This window comes from Entelurus aequoreus, linkage group LG16, assembly GCF_033978785.1.
Source record: "Entelurus aequoreus isolate RoL-2023_Sb linkage group LG16, RoL_Eaeq_v1.1, whole genome shotgun sequence".
Taxonomy (NCBI): domain Eukaryota; kingdom Metazoa; phylum Chordata; class Actinopteri; order Syngnathiformes; family Syngnathidae; genus Entelurus; species Entelurus aequoreus.
This window is the reverse complement of record NC_084746.1, coordinates 52,546,990-52,569,301: the sequence shown is the minus strand read 5'-3', so window position 1 is coordinate 52,569,301 and position 22,312 is coordinate 52,546,990. Positions and strand designations below refer to the sequence as shown.

The following is a 22,312-nucleotide window of genomic DNA, read 5'->3' as shown; positions in this document are numbered from 1 at the left end:
GCCATGATTTTGTGGGAATAGCTGCTTCTCCATGCGGCCCCTGAGCTAAAAATGAGTTTGACACCCCTTTTCCGTGCACAACTGAAGAGCTTTTTACCTGACGGACGCTTCTGGCTGCCAATGAAAGGGAAAATTGTCCTAAAGTTGGACTTGCGTGTTTTTTTATTGGACCTTTTTTTTTTTTTGTCGTGCCCATAAGTTACTTGGCGGCTAAAGGTGCCATCATGGAGCCTAACGAGGCTAATTGCAACCTAGCGGAGCGCGCCTTTCCGACATCCAATAACGTAATGGCCTCGGCCTAACTGCCGCTGGCTGGGAGTTGTCGTCACCGGGGGGATTAGCGTGTGTGTGTGTCGGTGTGTGTGTGTGTCGGTGTGTGTGTGTGTTGTCAATTCTCATTTCATTGCTAACCAGCTCATGGACTCCTCAGAGGGGCGTTGAAGCCGCTTCATCTAAAACCATCAGAAAGATGTCCTCCATCTCCATCAGCCTCACTAGTAGTAACACTTTAATTGAAGAGGAGGGGGCGGGTGTTCTGGATAATTCCGCACTCTTATTATAGCTAATACAAGTCATATTTCCACTGGAGTGTTTTAGATTTCTGTAGGGAAATCTGTTTTAACAGTCTAGGGTTTATTATTTCACATCATTATTGGACCGCCACCTCATCCACTTTTCTTTTTTTTTTTTGCCATCTTCTGCCGTCTCTCTCTCTCTCTCTGCGCTAATAGTCCAAACCCTCAGTGGCGGAGTTCTGTATCATTTAACTCATTTTCACGCGGGCCGACGTGCGAATGGAAAAAGCAATAACTGGCGAATGAGGCCCACCGTCGATACGTGAGATTCTCGTTTTTAAGGGCCCGCTCGTTGACCAGCCTGGCCGTCGTTAATAATAATTATAGGCCCCCTGTCTCATTTTGACGTCTGGAAAAAGACGAGCTCAACAAGATGAGACGGCAGGTGGCTAGCGCACGAAGAGGGAGTTAGCGTCTGAATCCAATTATCCATGTTGCTACTTTGTGACTTTCATGCACTTGGACCAGTGTTTTTCAACCACTGTGCCGCAGCACATGATCTAATTTCACATATTTGTGTTAAAAACATTTTTTGCAAAGCAGTAATTATAGTCTGCAAATGATGTGTTGTTGTTGTTGAGTGTCGGTGCTGTCTAGAGCTCGGCAGAGTAACCGTGTAATACTCTTCCATATCAGTAGGTGGCAGCCGGTAAATGCAGGTAAAAAGGTGTCTTATGCTTAAACCAAAAATAAATAAAAAGGCGAGTGCCCTTAAGAGAAGGCATTGAAGCTTAGGGAAGGCTATGCAGAACGAAACTAAAACTGAACTGGCTACAAAGTAAACAAAAACAGAATGCTGGACGACAGCAAAGACTTACTGCGGAGCAAAGACGGCGTCCACAGTGTACATCCGAACACGACATGACAATCAACAATGTCCCCACAAAGAAGGATAAAAAACCAACTGAAATATTCTTGATTGTTAAAACAAAGTAGATGCGGGAAATATCGCTCAAAGGAAGACATGAAACTGCTACAGGAAAATACCAAAAAAAAGAGAAAAAGCCACCAAAATAGGAGCGCAAGACAAGAAGTAAAACACTACACACAGGAAAACAGCAAAAAAGTCCAAATAAGTCAGGGTGTGATGTGACAGTACACCTACTTTGAGACAAGAGCTATAGTGATGCATGCTTGGTTGTGGTTTAAAGTCATATCCAACAATTGCGACAACGACTTTTTACTGTCACCTGAGTTTATGTTTTCTGCTGGTGGTGTCCCTCGGGATTTTTTCAACGCAAAAAATGTGCCTCGGCTCAAAAAAAGGTTGAAAAACACCGACTTAGACGACTCGGGGCAAAAAAAGGTTGAAAAACACTGACTTAGACGACTCGGGGCAAAAAAAGGTTGAAAAACACGGACTTAGACGACTCGGGGCAAAAAAAGGTTGAAAAACACCGACTTAGACGACTCGGGGGCAAAAAAAGGTTGAAAAACACCGACTTAGACGACTCGGGGCAAAAAAAGGTTGAAAAACACCGACTTAGACGACTCGGGGCAAAAAAAGGTTGAAAAACACCGACTTAGACGACTCGGGGCAAAAAAAGGTTGAAAAACACCGACTTAGACGACTCGGGGCAAAAAAAGGTTGAAAAACACCGACTTAGACGACTCGGGGCAAAAAAAGGTTGAAAAACACCGACTTAGACGACTCGGGGCAAAAAAAGGTTGAAAAACACCGACTTAGACGACTCGGGGCAAAAAAAGGTTGAAAAACACCGACTTAGACGACTCGGGGCAAAAAAAGGTTGAAAAACACCGACTTAGACGACTCGGGGCAAAAAAAGGTTGAAAAACACCGACTTAGACGACTCGGGGCAAAAAAAGGTTGAAAAACACCGACTTAGACGACTCGGGGCAAAAAAAGGTTGAAAAACACAGACTTAGACGACTCGGGGCAAAAAAAGGTTGAAAAACACCGACTTAGACGACTCGGGGCAAAAAAAGGTTGAAAAACACCGACTTAGACGACTCGGGGCGGAGGCCTGGGCTGCCCCACACGGCAGACTGAGGTCAGATAGCGTCGGCAAGAACCAAGCCAGGAAAACATAAACTGATGAAATGACTACCAAGAAACACAATCCTAAGAACTATAAGGCACTTTTTTTTTGACTTGTTCAATTTTCTCTTCCAGGTGAAGTGCTGCAAATATTGGCCAGACGACACCGAGATCTACAAAGACATCAAGGTGACGCTCATAGAGACCGAACTCCTGTCCGAGTACGTCATCCGGACCTTTGCTGTGGAGAAGGTACGCAAATTATACGCTGTCGATTAGAGATGTCTGATAATATCGGACTTCCGATATCATCGGCCGATAAATACTTTAAAATTTGATATCGGAAATTACAGTACAGAGCGCCAATAAACCTTAAAGGCACTGCTTTTGCGTGCCGGCCCAGTCACATAATATCTACGGCTTTTCACACACACAAGTGAATGCTAATCATACTTGGTCAACAGCCATACAGGTCACACTGAGGGTGGACGTATAAACAACTTTAACACTGTTACAAACATGCGCCACACTGTGAACCCACACCAAACAAGAATGACAAACACATTTCGGGAGAACATCCACACCGTAACACAACATAAACACAACAGAACAAATACCCGGAACCCCTTGCGGCACTAACTCTTCCGGGACGCTACAATATTCACCCCCCCAAACCCCAGCCCACCTCAACCTCCTCATGCTCTCTCAGGGAGAGCATGTCCCAAATTCCAAGCTGCTGTTTTGAGGCATGTTAAAAAAAATAATGCACTTTGTGACTTCAATAATAAATATGGCAGTGCCATGTTGGCATTTTTTTTCCATAACTTGAGTTGATTTATTTTGGAAAACCTTGTTACATTGTTTAATGCATCCAGCGGGGCATCACAACAAAATGAGGCATAATAATGTGTTAATTCCACCACTGTATACATCGGTATCGGTTGATATCGGAATCGGTAATTAAAAGTTGGACAATATCGGAATATCGGATATCGGCAAAAAAGCCATTATCGGACATCTCTACTATCGATACTTCATTAGGTACACGATCCAATACAAGGAGTACTGCAGTCGTCCCTCGCTATATCACACTTCATACAGCCATCGCTACAGTACATCGCAGATTTTTGTATTTTAATTTTTTTAAGCATATTCTACATGTTTAGCTTAGATTAATTGTGAAATTAAGTTTCCTTTATGTGTTATATGTATTACAGTGCAGTACAATAAGACAAAATACAGTCGCGATTAGAGATGTCCGATAATATCGGACTGCCGATATTATCGGCCGATAAATGCTTTAAAATGTAATATCGGGAATTATCGGTATCGGTTTCAAAATGATTGGTATCGGTTTCAAAAAGTAAAATGTATGACTTTTTAAAAGGCCGCTGTGTACACGGACGTAGGGAGAAGTACAGAGCGCCAATAAACCTTAAAGGCACTGCCTTTGCGTGCCGGCCCAGTCACATAATATCTACGGCTTGTCACACACACAAGTGAATGCAAGGCATACTTGGTCAACAGCCATACAGGTCACACTGAGGGTGGCCGTATAAACAACTTTAAAACTGTTACAAATATGCGCCACACTGTGAACCCACACCAAACAAGAATGACAAACACATTTCGGGAGAACATCCGCACCGTAACACAACATAAACACAACAGAAGAAATACCCAGAACCCCTTGCGGCGCTAACTCTTCCGGGACGCTACGATATACACCCCCCGCTACCCCTTCCCTCCCCCCACCTCAACCCCGCCCACCTCTACAAGAAATGGACAATATCGGAATATCGGATATCGGCCAAAAAGACATTATCAGACATCTCTAGTCGCGATCAAAAGTGTACATACACTTGTAAAGAACATCATGTCATGGCTGTCTTGAGTTTCCAATCATTTCTACAACTCTTGTTTTTTTGTGATGTAGTGATTGGAGCACATACTTGTTGCTCACAAAAAACATTCATGAAGTTTGCTTCTTTTATGAATTTATTATGGCTCTACTGGAAATGTGAGCACACCTGCTGGGTCAAAAGTATACAGACAGCAATGTTAATATTTGCTTACAAGTTTACCTGCAATAAGGTGCTTTTGGTAGCCATCCACAAGCTTCTGCTTGAATTGTTGATCACTCCTCTTGACGAAATTGGTGCACTTCAGATATATGTGTTGGTTTTCTGACATGGACTTGTTTCTTCAGCATTGTCTACCCGTTTAAGTCAGGACTTTGGGAAGGCCATTCTAAAACTTCAATTTTAGCCTGATTTAGCCATTCCTTTACCACTTTTGAGGTGTGTTTGGGGTCATCGTCCTGTTGGAACACCCAACGGCGCCCAAGACCCAACCTCCGGTCTGATGATTTTAGCTTGTCCTGAAGAATTTGGAGGTAATCCTCCTTTTTCATTGTCCTATTTACTCTCTGTAAAGCACCAGTTCCATTGGTAGAAAAACAGGCCCAAAGCATAATACTACCACCACCATGCTTGACGGTAGGAATGGTGTTCCTGGGATTAAAGGCCTCACCTTTACATATATAGTTAAGTTATAGTTATACTTAAATAGTCTGAAAAAGTAGATTTGTAGTCGTGGTCAAGGAGTCTGCACACATCAACCAACAGGCGGTTGCTGCATACACCGGTATACAATATATTTGTCTTATATTCTGCTAAATATGACCTTTCTGTGTGTGTGTTTCCATGACGACTGTACTCCAGAGGGGCGCTCACGAGATCCGGGAGATCCGTCAGTTCCACTTCACAGGCTGGCCTGACCACGGCGTGCCCTACCACACCACCGGCCTGCTGGGCTTCATCAGACGGGTCAAGGCCAAGACCTTGAGCAATGCCGGGCCCATGGTGGTCCACTGCAGGTCTGTACCGGGCCCACTCGGAACTGAACAGTCACTGCTTGAACGAATGTCCAGAATCGGAAAAGCTTGACCACCCTTTTTTTGTGGAGGTCCACGGTATTCAACCCTGCCCCGTGCTTTCTCTGCAGCGCCGGCGCCGGTCGGACGGGCTGCTTCGTCGTCATCGACATCATGCTGGACATGGCGGAGCGCGAGGGCGTGGTGGACATCTACAACTGCGTCAGGGAGCTGAGATCACGCCGGGTCAACATGGTTCAGACCGAGGTAGGACGCATCCAGGGCCCTGTGGAATAAGTACCGTATTTTTCGGACTATAAGTCGCAGTTTTTTTTCATAGTTTGGCCGGGGGGTGCGACTTATACTCAGGAGCGACTTATGTGTGAAACTATTAACACATTAGCGTAAAATATCAAATAATATTATTTAGCTCATTCACGTAAGAGACTAGACCAGGGGTCACCAACGCGGTGCCCGCGGGCACCAGGTAGCCCGTAAGGACCAGATGAGTAGCCCGCTGGCCTGTTCTAAAAATAGCTCAAATAGCAGCACTTACCAGTGAGCTGCCTCTATTTTTTAAATTTTATTTATTTACTAGCAAGCTGGTCTCGCTTTGCCCGACATTTTTAATTCTAAGAGAGACAAAACTCAAATAGAATTTGAAAATCCAAGAAAATATTTTAAAGACTGGGTCTTCACTTTTTTAAATAAATTAATTAATTTTTTTACTTTGCTTCTTATAACTTTCAGAAAGACAATTTTAGAGAAAAAATACAACCTTAAAAATGATTTTAGGATTTTTAAACACATATACCTTTTAAATTCCTTCCTCTTCTTTCCTGACAATTCTGACAATGTTCAAGTAAATTGTTTTTTTTTATTGTAAAGAATAATAAATACATTTTAATTAAATTCTTCATTTTAGCTTCTGTTTTTTCGACGAAGGATATTTGTGAAATATTTCTTCAAACTTATTATGATTAAAATTCAAAAAAATTATTCTGGCAAATCTAGAAAATCTGTAGAATCAAATTTAAATCTTATTTCAAAGTCTTTGGAATTTCTTTTAAAAATGTTGTTCTGGAAAATCTAGAAGAAATATTGATTTGTCTTTGTTAGAAATATAGCTTGGTCCAATTTGTTATATATTCTAACAAATTGTAGATTGGATTTTAACCTATTTAAAACATGTCATCAAAATTCTAAAATTAATCTTAATCAGGAAAAATTACTAATGATGTTCCATAAATTCTTTTTTTAATTTTTTCAAAAAGATTCGAATTAGCTAGTTTTTCTCTTCTTTTTTTCGGTTGAATTTTGAATTTTAAAGAGTCGAAATTGAAGATAAACTATGTTTCAAAATGTAATTGTCATTTTTTTCGTGTTGTCTCCTCTTTTAAACCGTTCAATTAAGTGTAAATATCATTAATTATTAATAATAACATAGAGTTAAAGGTCAATTGAGCAAATTGGCTATTTCTGGCAATTTATTGAAGTGTGTATCAAACTGGTAGCCCTTCGCATGAATCAGTACCCAAGAAGTAGCTCTTGCTTTCAAAAAGGTTGGTGACCCCTGGACTAGACGTATAAGATTTCATGGGATTTAGCGATTAGGAGTGACAGATTGTTTGGTAAACGTATAGCATGTTCTATATGTTATAGTTATTTGAATGACTCTTACCATAATATGTTACGTTAACATACCAGTTGGTTATTTATGCCTCATATAACGTACACTTATTCAGCCTGTTGTTCACTATTCTTTAGACATTTTAAATTGCCATTTAAATGTCTATTCTTGGTGTTGGCTTTTATCAAATACATTTCCCCAAAAAATGTGACTTATACTGCAATGCGACTTATATATGTTTTTTTCCTTCTTTATTATGCATTTTCGGCCGGTGCGACTTATACTCCGGAGCGACTTATACTCCGAAAAATGCGGTATGCCATGTATTTGTTTTTTTTCTTACTTCAGGCAGTTAATAACCACATTATCGGCATTCACATCCCCATTTTAAATTGTAAATAATGAGTTTTTTTATGTCAACTTAAATATAAATTAAACGGATGGGGAAAATGTACTGCAACTAGGAATTCAGCAGAGGGCGCTGTTTTTATTAATTCACTCAATGTTTTGCAGCGGGAAGATGCTCTGACAAATATGATGTTTTGTAACTGCGTGTTTTTTTGCTTTTTACTTGTGATGGCTCAAACAATACTGAAGCATCGATACGTTATAAAACACGAGGAGTGACACGGTGTTACCTCGACACCTGGATGTGTGTGTCACTTTAAAAAAAAAGCCATGTGACCAATACATTTGACTGTGAAGCACTAAACTTTGTTTACCTGGAAACAATTATTTCTGCTAACGATCGAGAGCTCGTACTAGTAGAAGTCTGACGTAGGTATTTTTGGCCATCATCGATCTAAATGAAACTAAGAAAATGGAAAACTTATCATTTTTATCTTATTTAATTTTCTCTTCTATGGAGCTAAATCAGGGTCGAAAGTTTTGTACTTGAAAAAATGTACTTTGAAATCGAAAAGTTCAAGTTTTGATGTTGTATTTTGAAAAAATACATCAGTGTATTCCAAATAAAAAGTAGAGAACACAATTTATTTTTCAGGTTGAATATCAATCAATCAATGTTTATTTATATAGCCCTAAATCACAAGTGTCTCAAAGGGCTGTACAAGCCACAACGACATCCTCGGTACAGAGCCCACATACGGGCAAGGAAAACTCACCCCAGTGGGACGTCAATGTGAATGACTATGAGAAACCTTGGAGAGGACCATATCATTTTGATTCACATTTAAAATTATTTTGAATGAATTCTTTATTTTCATTTCTTACATCCATATATATATACATGTGAATAATGCTGTATAATAGACTGTATTTATATTATTCACATGTGAATAATGCTGTATAATAGACTGTATTTATATTATTCACATGTGAATAATGCTGTATAATAGAATGTATGTATATTATTCACATGTGAATAATGCTGTATAATAGACTGTATTTATGTTATTCACATGTGAATAATGCTGTATAATAGACTGTATTTATATTATTCACATGTGAAAAATGCTGTATAATAGACTGTATTTGTATTATTCACATGTGAATTATTAGGCTGTTGTAGTTTTTATTTTTATTTTTTTACTATTTATTTTACTTGTTGGGGGCAGCTATTTGTGGTTCTAGCATTGTTGTTTTGTTTTTGTTTTTAAATGCACTGTAGCACTTTGAGGTTGTTTGTTCAATGTAAAGTGCTTTTACAAATAAATTCTATTATTAAATCTATTATAATCAATTCATGGTAAATGGTAAATTATTTTTATTATTATTATTATTATTATTATTATTATTATTATTATTATTATTAGCCTTTAGACTTTAGACTTCCTTTTTATTGTCATTCAAATTTCAACTTTACAGTACAGATAAGAACGGAATTTCGTTGCATTAGCTCATGGTAGTGCAGGATAAAAAAAGCAATGAGGTGCAGATATAAATAAATAGATTACTGTACAGATAAATATATTGCACCTTAGCATATGCATCCAGGTTTATGGATGTATATTATATTGTATTTATATTCCAGCGAGTTAATCCATTTTTGGGGGGAATTGAGGGGATAATTATGATGCGTTCAAGAGTCTATTATTATTATTATTATTATTATTATTATTATTATTATTATTATTATAACAGAGATAAGTGACTCATTATAATACATAACACATCTTCGTGAGCATGTACGTATATGGACAGAATTGTTCACTTGTCACTTGTTGGCACTTGGGAACATAGCCCTACAAACACATACTAAGAAAAAACCTCCAAGAAAGCCAATTAAAAATAATTACAAAGGCAGTTTATTCTTACAAAATTATTTTGCAGTAGAATCCATACTCTGCAATAAATGTAAACATATATTTGAACACAGCGCCCTCTGCTAGGTCCACTGCTGCCTTTCTGCGCCGCCGCTCCCAGTATGTGGAATGCTCTCCCTGACCACCTGAGGGCACCACAGACTGTGGATGCTTTTAAATAAGGCTTAAAAACCCTTCTTTTTTAAAAAAAAAACAAAAAACAACAACTTATTTTAGATATATGTGTGCTAGTTCTAGTTATTAGGCTGTTCTAGTTTTTTATTTTTTTTACTATTTTTTTTACTTGTTGGAGGCAGCTATTTGTGGTTCTAGCGTTGTTGTTTTGTTTTTGTTTTTAAATGCACTGTAGCACTTTGAGGTTGTTTGTTCAATGTAAAGTGCTTTTACAAATAAAATCTATTATTAAATCTATTATAATCAATTCATGGTAAATGGTAAATTATTTTTTATTATCATTATTATTATTATTATTATTATTAGCCTTTAGACTTTAGACTTCCTTTTTATTGTCATTCAAATGTCAACTTTACAGTACAGATAAGAACGGAATTTCGTTGCATTAGCTCATGGTAGCGCAGGATAAAAAAGCAATAAGGTGCAGATATAAATAAATAGATTACTGTACAGATAAATATATTGCACTTTAGCATATGCATCCAGGTTTATGGATGTATATTATATTGTCTTTATATTCCAGCGAGTTAATCCATTTTTGGGGGGAATTAAGGGGATTATTATGATGCGTTCAAGAGTCCATTATTATTATTATTATTATTATAATAACAGAGATAAGTGACTCATTATAATACATAACACATCTTCGCGAGCATGTACGTATATGGACAGAATTGTTCACTTGTCACTTGTTGGCACTTGGGAACATAGCCCTACAAACACATACTAAGAAAATAACTCCAAGAAAGCCACTTAAAATAATTATAAAGTTTATTCTTATAAATAATTTTGCAGTAGAATTCATACTCTGCAATAAATATAAACATATATTTGAACACAGCGCCCTCTGCTCGGTCCAGTGCTGCAAAATTTGCAAAATTGCCACTGACGATACACTAAAACAAAATATTACTATTGATTGGTATCAGTAGTAAATGTGCCAAGCTTCAACTCTAATTAAAATGCATTAGCATACTAATGAAAGTACAATTTTCTGCACAGAATATTAGACAATGCATTACGGACACGAGCAGGATTATTTTTTTCAACATACACAAATGTGTTGTGACATTTATTCCCTCCCTTACCTGAGGGTGCCTCACAAAAGGCGTTTATTGGGGGAAGGGGGTCGCATTCCAAGCCTTTCCGAGGGCTACATACAGTACTTGGCAGGGTGGTCCGCCATAAAAGACTTTAGTGAGCTTGTAACCGAGCACATTTAGCCCGCCGCGTCCTCCCGCAAAGCACCAGGTCTTGCCCGAGCCATCTGGAGGTGTCACTTGAACGCATCATTTGCTCATAATTCCCTTTAAATCACAAGCGTCGTTGGCTTTAACGGGCAAATGTTTCACCGACAGCGTCCTCGTCGGGGAGGTGTGCGGCTCCAACGCCGCTGAGTCACTCCTCTCCTCAAGTTCAGTGACCTTCAAAGTGAGGCAAAAACAGGTTTTCGCCCTCGCAGGTGTCCTAGTTGGCTACAGGCCGAGCTCAGACCCCGCAACCCGATTGGCTGGAGCGCCGTGGATTGCGGCTAAAACGCCGCTTCGGATGCGTTTGGAAGAACATGTCTCTAATCAAACTACTACACGTGTCACCTTGCAAATCTTCTCATCGGTGACCTTGTGTGAGCACGCGTGGATTTTACTGGGAAACGACAAGCGGGTGTCGGCTGGAAATGTCACTTCGGAACAGATTTCCATCAAGCCTCCAGCAGCGACATCGTGTCAGCTGCTTGACTGACGGATGGATGGAAGGAGGGAGGATTAGGAGGAAGCCATCTTCCACTTCCTTCCTTCCGTTGTCTTGACCTCAAGCGTACACTTTATTAGGTACACTTGTACGATCAAATGACGACCTATATCAAAACTGTATGGCTCTTTATCGGTATTACGACTTTAATCTTGGAACATTATGGTATTGTTTTCAGCACATTACAATTGTATTCTCATGACTTTACAAGTTTTTCTGTATGATTACCGTATTTTTCCGACTATAAGTCACAGTTTTTTTCATAGTTTGGCCGGGGGTGCGACTTATACTCGGGAGCGACTTATGTGTGAAATTATTAACACATTACCGTAAAATATCAAATAATATTATTTAGCTCATTCACGTAAGAGACTAGTCCAGTGGTTCTTAACCTTGTTGGAGGTACCGAACCCCACCAGTTTCATATGCGCGTTCACCGAACCCTTCTTTAGTGAAAAAAAATATTTATTTTTTTTCAAATTAAAGACAAAGTTATATGTTTTTGGTAACACTTTAGTATGGGTAACATATTCTAAGTAACAAAGACTTAATTTAGAGTTATTTGGACACTAGGGGAACATATTCTAAGTAACAAAGATTTAATTTAGAGTTATTTAGTTAGGGTTAGGGTTAGAGGGTTAGGGTTATAATAAGGCCATGCCGAATAAGGCATTAATAAGTACTTAATAATGACTAGTTAAGAGCCAATATGTTACTAATTTGCATGTTAATAAGCAACTAATTAATGGTGAATATGTTCCCCATACTAAAGTGTTACCATGTTTTTTTTACTGGTGCACAAAATGAAGCGTGCATGAACATCACCTTGTTCAAACAACAAAACCAACACAGTGCATAAACTCACAACAAAATACACACCTGCAAATCAGTCTGACTTTTCCTTTTATTTTTACGGAGCCCCTAAAGGGACATGGGGGAAATTTATTTTTTTATAATTTATTTTTTTTTTTTTTTTTTTTTTTAGACATGTATCTCGTGCGCATGAGAAACTTTTTATGAAGTTATAAAAAAAAAATTTTGTAATTATTATTTTTGTTTATTTTTTTATTTTTTTAGACATGTATCTCGTGCGCACGAAAAACTTTTTATGAAGTTATAAAAAAAAATTAAAAAATTATTTATTTTTTTTATTTTTTATTTTTTTAGACATGTATCTCGTGCGCATGAGAAACTATCTCGTGCGCCCCTAAAGCTTCTCTTGCGCACGAGATACATGTCTAAAAAAAAAAAAAAAAAAAATTAATTAATAATATTATTATTATTTTTTTTATAACTTTATAAAAAGTTTCTCGTGCGCACGAGATACATGTCTACAAAAATAATAATAAACAAATAAAAAAAAAAAAATTTTTAATTCCCCCATGTCCCTTTAGGGGCTCCGTATATTTTTCTTCCTAAGTGATTTTCTAAGAGGAGTTCATTCAAATTCATGACGTGTTCTTAAACGGCCAAATTGTTCCCACCTGCTGTTCTTAAGTTGATGCCAAATGGTTAGCGCGTGCGTGTCTGTCATAATTTGCATGTAAACACGCCCTTATTTCCCCAATATGCATATGTAAACACCCTTAATTCCATAATTCGCATAGGTAAACGCCCTTAATTCCCCATATAAGGGCACAATTCCGGCGGAAAAGCCGAACATCAAACACACGGAGAAAACACAAAACAGATTACAGAAGAATGGTAGATACAGTTTCCATCTTAAAGATCTAAAAAAAAATATTTGGGAATGTCCGGCTGGCCGGATTGAAAAGCTCAACGGGCCTTAATTTGCCCAGGTCTGCACTAGATGAAGCCCACGTACCACTGGTGGTACTCGTACCACAGTTTGACCACAGTCTGGTGTAGGGTCATACTGCAGATCATACAAACGCTAATGCAGCGGTTCTTAACCTTGTTGGAGGTACTGAACCCCACCAGTTTCATATGCGCATTCACCGAACCCTTCTTTAGTGAAAAATAAAATGTTTTTTTTCTTAATTTATAAATATTAATCATGAAATGATGTTATTATATTAAAGAAATACTAATAAAGATATATTTTACAAACAGAAAGTTACAGGAATGTACACATGATCCCATGTTTACATCTCATTGTGCAACATGTGAATGTTTTAGTGGGAACTAAATGCGATATTGGAAAGGGGTACAAATTATTTCCAAAGCAGGACCCCCACCCAGACATACAATACTAGTACACAGCTCATGAAAAACAATATGTTGTGTTACTGTCATTGTAAGTGGGCCAAAACACTTATTTCAGAAAATAATCCCATGGAAATTACTGCTGTCATTTGATTATAGTAATAAAACTCTGCTGGTGTGGCCACAGTGTGCACATCTAAGTTAAAGTACCAATGATTGTCACACACTAGGTATGGTGAAATTTGTCCTATGCATTTGACCCATCACCCTTGTTCACCCCCTGGGAAGTGAGGGGAGCAGTGGGCAGCAGCGGTACTGCGCCCAGGAATTATTTTTGGTGATTTAACCCCCAATTCCAACCCTTGATGCTGAGTGCCAAGCAGGGAGGTAATGGCTCCCATTTTTATAGTCTTTGGTATGACTCGGCCGGGGTTGGAACTCACAACCTACCCATCTCAGGGCGGACACTCTAACCGCTAGGCCACTGAGTAGGTCCACGCATATGGAAAATTAGAGGGAACATTGTTTGGGTGTATCCATAACACGTCGATAGGGAGAAGTTTTTATTTACACGATGAGTCGGGTGTGTTCTGACCTCCTCGGTTGAGGCACCGCCGAGCCCCTGAGGCCGACTCACCGAACCCCTAGGGTTCAATCGAACCCAGGTTAAGAACCACTGCACTAATGTTAGTATCTGCAACAACTATAATAACAACAATAATAATAAGGATGATAATAATATTAATGATAATAATAATAATAGTAGTATCCTCAACGAGCACATAGACCATGTCATCGTGTATTTGGGTCACTGAGGGCCTAAAAAGGTCAGAGTAGTGCAGAGATGCCCTCCTAAGGCTTGTACCTAAAAAAAATTTTAAAAAACACCGCAAAAATCTATCAAGTGACCTTTAGAGACAAACGTTAGTCATGGTAAACAAGCCCAAGGAATAATCAAGTCTGGTTCAAGCAAAGGTCTGCCGCCTTGAGTTCCTCCAATGTTCCCATACGGATTCGCAATGAGGATGCCGTGTCTTGCAGGAGCAGTACGTCTTCATCCACGATGCCATCTTGGAGGCGTGTCTCTGCGGCGACACCACCATCCCCGCCGGACAGTTCCGCTCGGTCTACTACGACATGAACCGCTTGGACCCGCAGACCAACTCCAGCCCCATCAAGGAGGAGTTTCGGGTAAGTGTGAGGGGGACGGAGGTGGTCAGCGTGTTAATGACGGTGTTTACGTCGGTAGACTCTGAACATGGTGACACCCACGCTGAGGGTGGAGGACTGCAGCATCGCTCTGCTGCCAAGGAACCACGAGAAGAACCGTTGCATGGACGTCCTGCCCCCCGACCGCTGCCTGCCCTTCCTCATCACCATTGACGGGGAGAGCTCCAACTACATCAACGCCGCCCTCATGGACGTAAGGCCTTTTTGTGGCCCCAAACAAGTTTTATGTTTGCGGCGCCATTTCAGCCTGTACTATTAATGGTGCAACACGTGAGGGGCTGAGGGTAGAGATGTCCGATAATGGCTTTTTTGCCAATTTCCGATATTCCGATATCGTGCAACTCTTAATTACCGATTCCGATATCAACCGATACGATATATACAGTCATGGAATTAACACATTATTATGCCTAATTTTGTTGTGATGCCCCGCTGGATGCATTAAACAATGTAACAAGGTTTTCCAAAATAAATCAACTCAAGTTATGGAAAAAAATGCCAACATGGCACTGCCATATTTATTATTGAAGTCACAAAGTGCATTATTTTTTAAAACATGCCTCAAAACAGCAGCTTGGAATTTGGGACATGCTCTCCCTGAGAGAGCATGAGGAGGTTGAGGTGGGCGGGGTTGAGTTGGGGAAGGGGCGGGGGGTAGGGAATAGCGGGGGGTGCTGCAAGGGGTTCTGGGTATTTGTTCTGTTGTGTTACGGTGCGGATGTTCTCCCGAAATGTGTTTGTCATTCTTGTTTGGTGTGGGTTCACAGTGTGGCGCATATTTGTAACAGTGTTAAAGTTGTTTACACGTCCACCCTCAGTGTGACCTGTATGGCTGTTGACCAAGTATGCCTTGCATTCACTTGTGTGTGTGAAAAGCCGTAGATATTATGTGATTGGGCCGGCACGCAAAGGCAGTGCCTTTAAGGTTTATTGGCGATCTGTACTTTTCCCTATGTCCGTTTTAAAAGCCATAAATTTTACTTTTTGAAACCTATCCTGAAAATTTTCGATATTACATTTAAAAGCATTTATCATCCGATAATATCGGCAGCCCGATATTATCGGACATCTCTAGCCGAGGGGCTATAGTGCTGACGGCAGCCTCATGAATATTAATTGTAATACTTCACACTCGGCATCAAGGGTTGGAATTGGGGGTTAAATCACCAAAAATGAGTCCCGGGCGCGGCCACCGCTGCTGCTCACTGCTCCCCTCACCTCCCAGGGGGTGATAAAGGGTGATGGGTCAAATGCAGAGAATAATTTCGCCACACCTAGTGTGTGTGTGACAATCATTGGTACTTTAACCCCTCAACACATCGCATTTTGAAGCTTGCGCCTTGTAAAGGCATACTTGCCAACACTCCCGAATTTCAGTGCCCCTCCTGAAAATCACCCGGGGCAACCATTCTCCCGAATTTCTCCCGATTTCCACCCGGACAACAATATTGGGGGCGTGTCGTAAAGGCACTGCCTTTATCGTCCTCTACAACCTGTCGTCACGTCCGCTTTACCTCCATACATCCAATCATATAATATATGCGGCTTTTACACACACATAAGTGAATGCAAGGTATACTTGATCAACAGGCATACAAGTCACACTGAGGGTGGCCGTATAAATAACTTTAACACTGTTACAAATATACGCCACACTGTGAACCCACACCAAACAAGAATGACAAACACATTTCGGGAGAACATCCGCACCGTAACACAACATAAACACAACAGAACAAATACCCGGAACCCCTTGCAGCACTAACTCTTCCGGGACGCTACAATATACACCCCCCCCGCTACCACCAAAATATTTCCAGTGGTTAGCTCCGAGTTACGAAACCGCTTTATTATGAAGCTGGCTGTGGCGCGGTCTTTCTGGTGTCACTTCCTCTCCGAACTCAGTTTGTAAACGATCAATGAGTCCATACAAAGCTTAGAGCCGGAGATTCAAGAAATACACGGCGTACTTACCCGTGTAAAAAATTGTCCGAGGAGGGATACCTTAAACCAGACCTGGGCATTCTGCGGCCCGCGGGCCACATTGGGCCCTTTGTGTGTGAGGCCAATCATAAATTGCAAAATAAATTTTAAAAAGTATCTATGTCGAGTGTGCAATACAACGGTGCTGCTTTTGTTTTGAAAAGCGTTATTTGTATTACTTCCGTGTGGACGTCTGCGCGTGCGTGATTGTGAGTGAATTCTGTGAACAGCTGCAATCACAAATTACAAAATAAAGTTGAAAAAACATCCATGTCGTGCGCGCAATACAACTGCGCTGCTTTTATTTTGAAAAGTGTTATTTATGGACGTATGTCCGTGTGTAACCTGCGAGTGAAGGTGCACAGCGACAAGTGATGCCCGGTTACTCCCGAGACGCCAAAAAGAGAAAAGTTGATGACAAATGGCGTGTTTCCAACAAGACATGGACTGCCAAGCAACGTTCCCTTTAAGGTGCGCGCCTGCGCAATTGCGCACTGCTCAAGCGTCCTCTGCGCACAGCAAATATATGCCGCGCACCAAATCAAACCCCATCTGAATTCTAAACAAAATAAACACATTTTTTCTGTGTAATTTTGCAATGCAACTCTGAGTGACAGTGACAACAAGCGGCCCTAACTGTGTTCGTCAACACCGTTCAATTGAACACCGTTCAATTATTGTAACGTCTATCGAGATGCTTCGAGGCCAGGAATTATATCGATCACTTTATTGAGCAAAACTGTTTATATTCGGCCATAACCACACCAAAAACAAGAATAAAACACTTCTATCTGGAAAAACTAGTCATTTTCTGCCGTACAAACCAGGCCAAAACCAACTTGTCATCTGTCACCAACATGCATAGCACTAAACCACTGCTGCGTTTATGGCCACACAAAAAGTCGGACAACTCAAACACCACACAAAGTTACACTATGACTCTTCAGTCATACGTGTGCTTATTTTACTGTCATTTATTATTAATGTTAATTTATTTATATTAATTATGGAATGCTGTTACTAGAGAAAGTTACAGGAATGCACACTTCAACCTATGCTTACATTTCATTGTGCAACATGAGGATGTTTAAGGGGAACTAAATGTGATCTCTGAAAGGGGTACAAATGATTTCCAAAGCAGTGCTTTTGGTATAAAGTTAAGTTAGGTTAAATGAAAGTATTATTATTATTATTAATTATTATTATTATTATTATTATTTATCTTACGGTATATATCAAAAATAATATTGAGCAAAAGTTAATTGAAATATTGTCAATGTGGCCCTCCAGCAGTGCTCGGGTTGCTCATGCGGCCCCCGGTAAAAATTAATTGCCCACCCCTGCCTTAAACGATGGTTTAGTGTGGCTGAGACGGGGCTTAGGCTAAATAATTATTCGTTTAAGGGGTTAAATGACTTAATGTAGACATCAATCAATCAATCAATTCCTTTATTGTAATTGTCATAATAACACGTAAGTCATACATGTCAAGGAGATTTTGTTTGAACTGCATTGAAGTGCAGACCATAGTTTACAGTTCAGCATTGTCAAGAAGATTGCAAATAGCGGTGTGTGGGTGTGGGAACAGTCGGATGTCTGATGGGTGTTACGTTGATGTTGCAGCAATGCAATGTCCAGAGCATAATTATTGAGGTGGTGAAGAGTGAGGTAATAAGATTGTCAGGTTCAAACACTGATGACATCTATTAAACAAGACAAAAGGCAAGGAATCAAACAGAGACAGAATTAAATTTGGACTCAATTGAGGAGAGACATGGCCACTGTACTTCTTTGTACAGTCCTGCACCACGCTCTGACGAAGAAGCTTTTCGTCCTCTCTTTTATTTAGATGTTCAATGTTTACGCAACAACACATTTCTCAACAGGATTGGGTAGTATGTAAACAGTCCTTGTTTTCGGTCACGATAGAAGACAAAAGAAGAAGATCCCTCGGGCTTGGGCTTGTCGTAGATTCAGCTTTGGCAGGTTTTTGGAGGACAATGGATGACCCCTCCCGTCTGATTCCATCGTACACAGCGGAATCTTCCGAGCGTTTGGCTTGGTGCCACAAAGACAGCTTCTTGTCTGTTCAATGGAAAGTTTTTTGATAATTTAAATACCATTTTTCTGACAAAGATGGTCCGGGGCAGCAAAGGGGCAGGCTGTTCATTTAGCAGTTTCACAGCCTGGGGATACAGACTGTGAGACATTCTGGTGGTCCTGGCGCCAATCAGTCTATACCTCCTTCCAGAGGGCAGCAGGTTGAAGAGGCCATGTGCTGCGTGGTATCTGTCCTTCAGGATGTTATGTACTCGCTTTAGGCAGCGAGTTGTGTACATGGCACTCATCTCTGGGAGTATCTATATTTAGACATGGCCTTAGTGCTGAATATACGTTCAGCAGAGATACAGTATAATTGTATCCATGAGACAATTCAGTCCATCAAAGTAGTACGAGTAAACACCTGCAAGGCCGGACTGCCACGTTGATGATCACCCACTGAAGTGACCAGTTGCCATAAACATGTGGCCCTCCCGAGTGGTTGTGGCCCTAAACAACAGCATTGAGTGTTTATGCCAGGGGCTGGCTTCCATCCAACATGAAAGGTTTTGGGTACACAATTAGGCACCTAAACCAGCAGCTTTGTTAAATATGCAGCATCCTAAGGTCTGACACAGAATCTCCATTAGCTTTGAAATACCGAAAAAGTACACGAGGAATGTCCAATCAAGATGTGCTTGTCTGTGTCTTTGTCCTTTTAGAGCTACAAGCAGCCGTCCGCCTTCATCGTGACGCAGCATCCTTTGCCAAACACTGTCAAAGACTTCTGGAGGCTGGTCCTGGACTACCACTGCACCTCCATTGTCATGCTCAATGACGTCGACCCCGCCCAGGTTGGCTTTGGACTGGTTTTTTTTTATTTATTTATAATGCAGGTTAAACTCTGAGACAAAACAGCAGCAAGTGCTTTTATGAAACACATTTACATGATGTTATGTGTATGCCAAACTAACAGATAATGCCATTTCCCCTGCACCTCCAGCTCAAACATCGATTAATCAAGCAAATTAACTTAACGATCAATAAATATTCGATTATCACACTCAGTAAGTGGCTTTTTTCCTGAATGTCACACTTGACGATCAAGTAAGCAAAAAACACACACAAAAAATATATGGCAGAAAAGGATGGAAAATGTAAATGTTATTATAAACACCGTATATGTTATCATCTATCCATCCATCTTCTTCCGCTTCCGGTCGTGGGGGCAGCAGCCTAAGCAGAGAAGCCCAGACTTCCCTCTCCCCAGCCACTTCGTCCAGCTCCTCCCGGGGGATCCTGAGGCATTCCCAGGCCAGCCGGGGGACATAGTCTTCCCAACGTGTCCTGGGTCTTCCCGGTGGCCTCCTACCGGTCGGACGTGCCCTAAACACCTCCCTAGGGAGGCGTTTGGGTGGCATCCTGACCAGATGCCCGAACCACCTCATCTGGTTCCTCTCCATGTGGAGGAGCAGCGGGTTTACTTTGAGCTCCCCCCGGATGACAGAGCTTCTCACCTTATCTCTAAGGAAGCTCATTTGGGCCGCTTGTACCCGTGATCTTGTCCTTTCGGTCATAACCCAAAGCTCATGACCATAGGCGAGGATGGGAACGTAGATCGACCGGTAGATTGAGAGCTTTGCCTTCCAGCTCAGCTCCTTCTTCACCACAACGGATCGATACAGCGTCCGCATTACTGAAGACGCCGCACCGTTCCGCCTGTCGATCTCACCATCCACTCTTCCCTCACTCGTGAACAAGACTCCGAGGTACTTGAACTCCTCCACTTGGGGCTAGATCTCCTCCCCAACCCGGAGATGGCACTCCACCCTTTTCCGGGCGAGAACCATGGACTCAGACTCGGAGGTGCTGATTCTCATCCCAGTCGCTTCACACTCGGCTGCGAACCAATCCAGTGAGAGCTGAAGATCCTGGCCGGATGAAGCCATCAGGACCGCATCATCTGCAAAAAGCAGAGACCTAATCCTGCAGCCACCAAACCGGATCCCCTCAATGCCTTGACTGCGCCTAGAAATTCTGTCCATAAAAGTTATGAACAGAATGGGTGACAAAGGGCAGCCTTGGCGGAGTCCAACCCTCACTGGAAACGTGTCCGACTTACTGCCGGCAATGCAGACCAAGCTCTGACACTGATCATACAGGGAGCGGACCACCACAATCAGACAGTCCGACACCCCATACTCTCTGAGCACTCCCCACAGGACTTCCCGAGGGACACGGTCGAATGCCTTCTCCAAGTCCACAAAGCACATGTAGACTGGTTGGGCAAACTCCCATGCACCCTCAAGGACCCTGCCCAGAGTATAGAGCTGGTCCACAGTTCCACCACCAGGACGAAAACCACACTGTTCCTCCTGAATCCGAGGTTGGACTATCCGGCGTAGCCTCCTCTCCAGCACACCTGAACAGACCTTATCGGGAAGGCTGATAATGACTTATTATTGTGTGTATTATTATGGGTATTATTGAACTTTGCAAATACAAACAATTTACAATGAGGGTTGCATCATTTGGTGTGTGACTGTATAATATTAGTATTGATAATAGGATGAAAGATGATGATAATAACAATAATAGTTTGAGTTTATTTGGAACGTGCAAGCATACAACATGATACGTCACAATTTCCAGTTTCTCTTTTCAACATGTTGGAAAAGGAGTAAGAAGAAGCAGAGCTTATTTAATCCTACCCCTTTTCTTTACATAACAGTTGCTAACACTTTTGTTCACTTCCTGTTCTCAATTTATTCACAATATACTCCATAAGTAATCACAATAATGTTTCTATACTTGACTTGGGTGATCTATATATACAACTGATGAATATGTTTTGGCTTTTTTCCTGACATATTTCAGTGGTTATACATTGTAAGATATTATCTATAGCAAATGACATGTTTTTTACCACTTTGTAGTTCAGGTTCTTCATCACGTACACAGCTACGTAATAATAATAATGATAATCTTGTCATCAGTACACGAAAAGTCATTAAATAGTTGTCGGTGTGGACATGTTGCTGATAGAGATGTCCGATAATGGCTTTTTTGTCGATATCCGATGTTCCGATATTGTCCAACTCTTAATTACCGATTCCGATATCAACCGATACCGATATATACAGTCGTGGAATTAACACATTATTATGCCTAATTTTGTTGTGATGCCCCGCTGGATGCATTAAACAATGTAACAAGGTTTTCCAAAATAAATCAACTCAAGTTATGGAAAGAAATGCCAACATGGCACTGCCATATTTATTATTGAAGTCACAAAGTGCATTATTTTTTTGAACATGCCTCAAAACAGCAGATGGGAATTTGGGACATGCTCTCCCTGAGAGAGCATGAGGAGGTTGAGGTGTGGGGGTATATCGTAGCGTCCCGGAAGAGTTAGTGCTGCAAGGGGTTCTGGGTATTTGTTCTGTTGTGTTTATGTTGTGTTACGGTGCGGATGTTCTCCCGAAATGTGTTTGTCATTCTTGTTTGGTGTGGGTTCACAGTGTGGCGCATATTTGTAACAGTGTTAAAGTTGTTTATACGGTCACCCTCAGTGTGACCTGTATGGCTGTTGACCAAGTATGAAAT

At 40.8% G+C, this 22,312-nt stretch overlaps 1 protein-coding gene across 6 annotated transcripts in view; it reads left to right on the top strand.

The window, feature by feature from the left end:
• The window catches only part of LOC133631183 (receptor-type tyrosine-protein phosphatase mu-like), a 578,559-nt gene that overhangs the window by 549,843 nt on the left and 6,404 nt on the right, over positions 1 to 22,312 (top strand). For 5 of the 6 annotated variants that reach the window (XM_062023331.1, XM_062023329.1, XM_062023328.1 and 2 more), the window contains 6 exons: positions 2,710 to 2,826; positions 5,298 to 5,452; positions 5,581 to 5,716; positions 14,495 to 14,644; positions 14,703 to 14,876; positions 19,429 to 19,560. In XM_062023331.1, coding sequence (XP_061879315.1) covers positions 2,710 to 2,826; positions 5,298 to 5,452; positions 5,581 to 5,716; positions 14,495 to 14,644; positions 14,703 to 14,876; positions 19,429 to 19,560 — 864 coding nt within the window. The remainder of the gene's footprint in view (positions 1 to 2,709; positions 2,827 to 5,297; positions 5,453 to 5,580; positions 5,717 to 14,494; positions 14,645 to 14,702; positions 14,877 to 19,428; positions 19,561 to 22,312) is intronic. The other variant, XM_062023326.1, reaches the window with a different exon arrangement.